This window comes from Megalops cyprinoides, chromosome 5 (genome assembly GCF_013368585.1).
Source record: "Megalops cyprinoides isolate fMegCyp1 chromosome 5, fMegCyp1.pri, whole genome shotgun sequence".
Taxonomy (NCBI): domain Eukaryota; kingdom Metazoa; phylum Chordata; class Actinopteri; order Elopiformes; family Megalopidae; genus Megalops; species Megalops cyprinoides.
In genome coordinates this window covers 4,959,336-4,966,741 of record NC_050587.1, presented here as the reverse complement: position 1 = coordinate 4,966,741, position 7,406 = coordinate 4,959,336, and the positions used below count along the sequence as shown (strand labels likewise).

General features: G+C 40.7%; 1 protein-coding gene across 1 annotated transcript; it reads left to right on the top strand.

The window, feature by feature from the left end:
- The first annotated feature begins 533 nt into the window (after positions 1 to 533).
- LOC118777587 (aquaporin-3-like) lies at positions 534 to 7,124 on the top strand. The gene is made up of 5 exons (XM_036528681.1): positions 534 to 641; positions 5,490 to 5,616; positions 6,002 to 6,139; positions 6,389 to 6,507; positions 6,903 to 7,124. Exons 1-5 carry the CDS (start codon positions 534 to 536, stop codon positions 7,122 to 7,124), a joined length of 714 nt encoding a protein of 237 aa, XP_036384574.1.
- The last annotated feature ends 282 nt before the right edge of the window (positions 7,125 to 7,406 follow it).

Here is a 7,406-nt window from a genome sequence, read left to right as displayed (position 1 = left end):
TTCTAGTACCATTTACACCTCTAATGTCTTTCCTCTTCTTTTGATCTCCAAAAGTGTGCTTTGTGTGCAGGTTTAGGATGAAAATACACTATTTCAAAAACAGTTTAAAAACACGTCATAAATGGTAAATTCAGCTTCCTTTTTGTAGCAGCAGCTCCTCAGGTGAAAAAGACATCTAACATAAAATTATTTTTCATTGCACATGAAAAATCAGTAGCTTAGCAAAAGCACACTCAGAACAGGCCCAGACAAAAAAGGTGTGAGAGAGCACTGTGAGTGTGCCAGGGAAAGAGGGAAGAAGGAAAGCGAGCAGGGGAAGAATGGATATGGGGAGAGAGAGAGAGAGAGAGAGAGAGAGAGAGAGAGAGAGAGAGAGAGAGGAAGGGAGGGGTAGAAGTTCGGAGGGGGCTGGTGTGGTGAGGGAGGGTTCCTCCTTGTGCTTTAAGAGTTGGAGCCTAGTCTGTGAGCCCTCATTAACACGTATCAGCTGGACATAATCACACCAGTGCAGAGAAGCCCACTGCAGCAGCATCATGGGACGGCAGAAGATCTACCTGGACAAGCTGTCGCGGGTCTTCCAGATCCGTAACATGCTGGTGCGCCAGGCTCTGGCCGAGTGCCTGGGGACCCTCATCCTAGTGGTGAGTGTGCACTGCCATTTCTAGATCTTTTTAACTTTCAGTCCTCTTGGAGAAACAAGTGAAGTTGTCATGGACATATTCTGCACTTGATCTTGCCATTTGGCTCAATGCTGGTTCATTTCTGTGCAAAATCAAACTTTGGCTGTTGGACTGATCATCATATGCACTACTGGGCTGTATATTTAATAATGTGTATATTGAATATTGTGCTCTATAGATCATATTGTACATGAAAAATTTGCTAGTGTGATTTGTAATGTTTTATTACTCAATACCTCTCCATCATTCCACACGGCACTGTCAGAGTGTACTCTGCGGGAGTGCACTGCATCATTATTGATGTAATGCAGTTAATGCATATTACATCACAGAGTGCATGAGATGAATTTACACACTGTGCTATCAATCATTCTATCAAGTAATGCTTTAGTGCCCTTTTGACTCTTGTGTGCTCTTGTGGTGGACTCTTTATATAGCTCAAATGCTGCTGAACTGAATGCCGACATAATGCAGTACACGTCAACACTCAACTTACTGTCCATATACAGGACTGTTTTTAGAGCCTATTCTTGTCTGTAATTACAGGGCTTACCGTGAAATGTTACAGTTGTGGTTAAGGCATTTCAGAGGAATATGAGCGTCTGGTGGATCCACGAGAAGCCACGCACCTTATGGTTTACATTTTTCTATTATCCACATTTCTTTGGCTAAACTTAAAAAGTAATTATGGTCAGCCCTCCATACGCTGCTGTGTAAACTGCTGTTATCAAGGCCGGAAGAAAAGTGACACTGTTGAGACATTGCTGTCTACTCCTCGGTCTGGCCTTATTTCCTATGGCAAAGGTCTTGCCCTTATCCAGTTGCTGGAGAGGGTGCAGATGGTGATATATGTCATTTAAGATCTGTGACCACAGTTCAATCTCTGATCTATTCAAATGAAGCGGCTCTGGCATATGGACTGGTCCTTTCAGTCAGCCCGCTCCAACTGTCAGGAAACTGACCATAACTTTGACCATACCTTTAAAAACCTGGTCTGTAGGCCAAACTGGGTTTCATTTGAAATAAAATTGCACTGCTCCATGTTGTGTTGAAAAAAAAATGCATGCAATTAAGAAATTTGATAATATATCAAATTCTCATAAATCTCATGCATTGCTTTTCTGTACTGTGTGCCGCTGCAATACCTGTAAGAGTGATTGTGCAAGCTTGAGCAATTGACTGAATGGTACAAAGTATCAGACTGGAGTCCTAAACACTGAAAGTGTGGATTCCTGGTACTGAAATTGAACACCTGCCTGTAGGACACAGTGCAGTGGGCCTGTCTGTAAAATGAGGCCAGTGATGTAAAAATCAGCTCAAGGACATGGCAATGCATGCACTCAATGCTTAGCTCAATAAAATTGGCTGGAACAAAACTCAACCCAAAAAACAGGAGAACCAAGGTTGGGTGGTGTTAATATACATGCCAGACACTGCCAGTGTGGATTTAGAAGAGTACATATTTGAAATCAGGTCCTCTATATACCAACACTCATGCTGAAAGTAGCACTAAATGTGGAAAAGGCATACCTTACCTGTGCCAGTGACCCGCCAAGTGTAAGCAGGAATTTCCTGTGTCAGTTGAAAGACAGGTAAGATTATACCATTACTTTCTCATAGCTCAAGTTGGTAAATTGAAAGCGGAGGAAGGAAGTTTATAGGTCTGTAGCCATTTCTTCCAATGACTTTTAATCAAATTTTACATTTACCCCTGGCCCAACACCTCTCTAATGCTTCTCTTTCTTCCACCAACTTCGCCAGGAGCAAACATTGTGCCTGGATTCAGTAACACTGGTATACATCTACCAGCAGTCACTGATGAATTCTCACGATTACATTCATGAATAATTCAGTCACTTTCCTTTAATAAGCCAGGCAAACGAATAGCCATAAGAATCAGAATCAGAATAGACTTTATTGTCATTGCAGGGTGGGGTACAACAAGTGTCAGTGTTTGTTAGCAGTCCGTATGGCCCAGGGGAAGAAGCTGTTGGTTAGTCTGGTGGTGTGAGACTTGATTGACCTGAAGCGCCGTCCAGAGGGCAACAGGTCAAACAGGTGATAGGCGGGATGTGAGGGGTACAGACTACACAAAAAAGACTTTTGATGTGATTTTACAGTACGATTCTTCTGTGTGGGTGGAAGCCTTTGAATGGGTCCCAGAGCCATCTGGCTGCTGTATATTGCAAATATCCAATGTCACGCTGGTAAACCTGTGAATAAAATAAATGCGTTATTAGCCGCCGTTGGTCTGAACATAAAGGAAAAAATGCACGCTCGGTCTGGTGCAAACAGACTTTGCCCTGTGGCTGTGGTCCCAGCTGGGATTTGAACTCTGGTCCTGTTTCAAAAGTTTTTTCAACCACTATCAACCACTTTACCATCCAGTTTCTGATGAATGATTCACAGGATGCTCTCTATGCTTCTTTATGATGCCAGTGTGATTTTTTAGATTCTGTGCAGATCCTCTGCAGGTGTCATGCCTTGAGACAGGAGGTCTGGGTTTACATTTGTATATTTAGGTTCCTAAGATTTTCCAGGACTAGTTGCAACTGTGTTCCCATATGACTCTCCATCTCACTAAGTTATACAGACATCAGGAAGCATGCTTGCTGCTGGATAGCAGCATCTGACAAATACAGAAAAAGAAAAGCTGTTTGCCTTGTCTTTTTTATTTTATTTTTTATTACCTTTTTTGCTCCCTGTAAAAGGCTGGCCCTCATCATTATAAAAATATACACACTTACTACAATTGGTTGGCAAGAAAAGGTGAATCGAGGACATATATTTGTAGAGAATGGCATCTAAACCTTTTGGTATGCACGTCTGGCTGCATCCCTGACAAAACAGTGGCAGAAATAATATTGTTCCATCGTTCTATTTGTCTGCCCAACTTTCAGGCACGCAACTATTTGTACTGTACAAGGCTGGGCCAATTCACTATAAAAATATTACAATGTAAAAGTAACTCAGGGACATAAATCTCTGGAGAATGGCATCTAAGACTTGTGGTATCTAAGGAAGGCTGCAATAATACTCCTCCATACTTATTTTTTTCTGTCCAGCTTTCAAGCACGCCACAAATTGTGCATGCTAGAATATTTTCAACAAGAAGAAACTGGAAGAAAGTTTGACAATTTATATATACAGCTCCCATACAGGAGTTTTTAGCATGAGTTTATAACAAGCGAATTCAGCATGTTGAGAAAAATAGCCACATGTCCCATGTACATTTTGCACAATCAATTACGAAAGTCTGTGTTCCACTTGCTTAGCTAATTACAAATGCAAAAGTGAACCTGAAAGCTAAAATATCCACAAATCATATTAGAGAAAAAGTCTATGACATGCATACATAACTCATAATTCATAAACGTATTATGACTGTTATTGGAAGGCAACCTTTCCAAAATAAAAAATAATCATCCTTCCACTCAATGAAATAATAAAAAAGTAACGTTTCATCGACATTAAATTAAAATCAAATTATGTATAACAGTGTATGTAAATAGGGGATGCCAGACAGATATATTCAGATATCTTAATTAAGGATTTTTTATGAAGAATTAAATTAGAATACAGAACATGGATTGCTTTGAATACTATGAGGTTTGAAGATTTCCTAGTGATACATAAGAATAAATTTGAAAATCACGTCTGAATTGTTTTTAAACCCATAGAGAAATGAAATCTATTTTATTTCATTGAGAAATGCTTTGTTCAGCCCAAGAATGTATTGTAAATACTGTTCAAATATATTAATGGAAATCAGAAATATTCTCTAATAATATAAAATATTCTCTGAAATATCTTCTCATATTTTTTTTTGTATGGGGAAGATGACAAGTTCAACTTTTGGATTTAACCCAGTGTTAAGAGGGGGGGCAATTGCATTACATGGTTGTTGACTGTTTGTTTGGAAAGTGGTAAATCATGCAGATAGTGTCAACACTACAACAGCTACATCATCGTAATAAAGGTGTTGCTCAATGAGCTAATGCTACTGGAATTAGGGTTTGGGAATTTAAGATGTGAAAACTAACCGGGAGGATGAAACTGAGCTGTTTAAGGCGCCAAGTGTACTCGGTCAGAAGTGTCTCTTGAAACTGATAGTTGCAAACATAGTCCTCAGATGAGTGAGGTTTCAAAACACATATCCATTTGCAACATCAACACCAACTGTGAACTATACAGCCTGTGCTGTGCCACCTGGTATTCAGAGCTCTCAGACAATCTCATATTAAAGATACCCCTACATGTGCACTGAGATTTATGATTTATCTGGCATGGGCACTGTCAGGAGTTTAAGATCTGTTCACTTCAACACAGTCCATATATGTTACCTACTCCTCTGTATCTGGCCTTGTAGTGTAGTGTTGTAATGTTTACAGAAGTGCAAGCTCTTTGACTGCGGTTGCTTATAGAGGTAAATTCATATAGTCATCTCTACATCCTTTATATGTTCCTTTATATGTTCAATACACTCAAGTGAAACTTTCACACTGTAACTGTATTTTTACTGGCTGCTGAATGATGATGTTCAACTCTTGGAGTTCTCTTCAGCTTTTCAGTGGAGAGTTTTCATTCCCTACTTTGATTAGGGCTTACAATCACAACATGTTACAAGGCAGGTTGGTAGTGAAAAACACCGGGAAAGCATACTTTCATACTAGAGGTTAATTTTCAGGTTAATTAAACAATGAGCTAGTGTTTCTCCATGCGAATCAATCAAGCGTTTAATTGCTTTGAGTTGAAACAGTGTGAGCGTGGTCCTGATGCGGTCATGTTGTGGTTGCTCTCTCCTGGCAGATGTTTGGGTGCGGTGCAGTGGCACAGCTGGTGCTCAGCGGCGGCTCTCACGGAATGTTCCTCACTGTCAACTTTGCTTTCGGCTTCGCTGCCACCCTGGGAATCCTGGTGTGCGGCCAGGTCTCAGGTGAGGTGACTCTACTCCCCCAGAGAGCCTGGATTACTGTCCTGATGGACTTGTGAATATAGCTACTCTTACCAATCAAATGTTGCATTTGTTTTGAATGATGACATTACTTGTTTACTGATGCAAAGGGACAGCAATTTGTTGCTGTAGCTGGGAATTGGTTTTCTATCCAGACAGGTGTGGATTCAAATCCTTGAATGAAATAAAAGCTCCAGTTTTCCTTAACAAACCAACTGGTACCAAAAACAGTTTCAAAATTAGCCAACCAGTCAGTAAGCACTGATATTTTTTGCCACAAACAATAAACATTTGTTGGATTAATTTGACTCCTCAAGTGAGAAAATACAGAACTGATTTATCTTATTTTTTTCTCGCTCTTCCATAGGTGGTCATCTCAACCCCGCTGTGACCTTTGCCCTTTGCCTCCTTGGGCGGGAGCCTTGGAAGAAGTTTCCAGTGTTCTTCTTCTTTCAGACCCTGGGAGCGTTCCTGGGCTCAGGAATCATCTTTGGCATGTATTTTGGTGAGTGTTTTAGAATAAACATTCCTAGCCGTTGGATTGGCCACATGGTAACAATAATCTATAGACAATAATCTATAATAATAAAAAATCAGGCATCAGGTGTATTCCTGCAGCCATGTTCCAAGGTTCCATGTCAATTTGCTCCACACCACTGTAGTTATGTTTGTCTAATTTTTCTAAAGTGGAAAGATGGCCAGTGTGTAGGTAATCGTCTGATCTGGCATGTATTTCTGGGTTGGCTGTCTTTAGATGCCCTGTGGGACTTTAACCATGGGCACCTGGTTGTAGAAGGGGAGAATGCCACAGCTGGGATCTTTGCCACCTACCCCTCAAAGCATCTCACTTTTATCAATGGCTTCTTTGACCAGGTCAGTCCTATCTGGGAGAAATGCTGCCACCCTCCCACTAACCTCAAAAAGCACATATCTACCCTTACACCCACCCATATGCACACAATCTTCTATTTTCTAAAATTGTTTTTATTGAGTTATATAAAATAGCCTTGTAGCATAATGTTATCTAAGATTACCACAAAGGAGGCTTTTTACCACTGGTATAAAGGGGATTAGGTAAATATGCTAAATTTAACTGAAGTAAAATATGGCTTGGGGATTAATGCAACTCTGTTTGTCAGAACAGCAAGATTCAGCACAGACATGTGATGATACTTTCCTCGGGTCAGAAATATCACAATACTCTACTCAGCTCAGAAACGTCACAATAATCTACTCAGCTCAGAAACATTGTGATACTCCCTCCATAGATGATTGGTACAGCTGCCCTTATCGTGTGCATACTGGCCATTGTGGATCCCTACAACAACCCCATTCCTCGAGGCCTGGAGGCCTTCACCGTGGGCTTTGTGGTGCTGGTTATCGGCCTGTCCATGGGCTTCAACTCCGGGTACGCTGTCAACCCCGCCAGAGACCTGGGGCCTCGTCTGTTCACTGCGCTGGCTGGCTGGGGCTCTGAAGTCTTCACGTAAGTCATCCTTCCTCAACACTCATACTCCTCAGTTATGAACTCTGCATAATGTCATTTCCAATATATTATGCAATGCGTGGTATGTATCACAGTACTGAATATTTATACAGCATTTATGTATTTGCCAGAACATAAGGCAGTTCTGATTATAAGGCAAACCTCTTTTCAATGAGAATATTTAAAATGACACAACTTAGTTAAACCAAAAAAGAGATCCTTGGCATCATTACTTATGTAGATAACTGACATTAAACTGGAAATGGCATGATTATGGTACTAAAAT

What these genes read in the sequence shown, in the direction of transcription:
- LOC118777587 (XM_036528681.1), top strand. Translation starts at nt 534, where the DNA reads ATGGGACGGCAGAAGATCTACCTGGACAAGCTGTCGCGGGTCTTCCAG. An exon ending in TGGGGACCCTCATCCTAGTG is followed by an intron (nt 642 to 5,489) that starts GTGAGTGTGCAC and finishes CTCTCCTGGCAG; the next exon opens with ATGTTTGGGTGCGGTGCAGT. An exon ending in GGTGTGCGGCCAGGTCTCAG is followed by an intron (nt 5,617 to 6,001) that starts GTGAGGTGACTC and finishes GCTCTTCCATAG; the next exon opens with GTGGTCATCTCAACCCCGCT.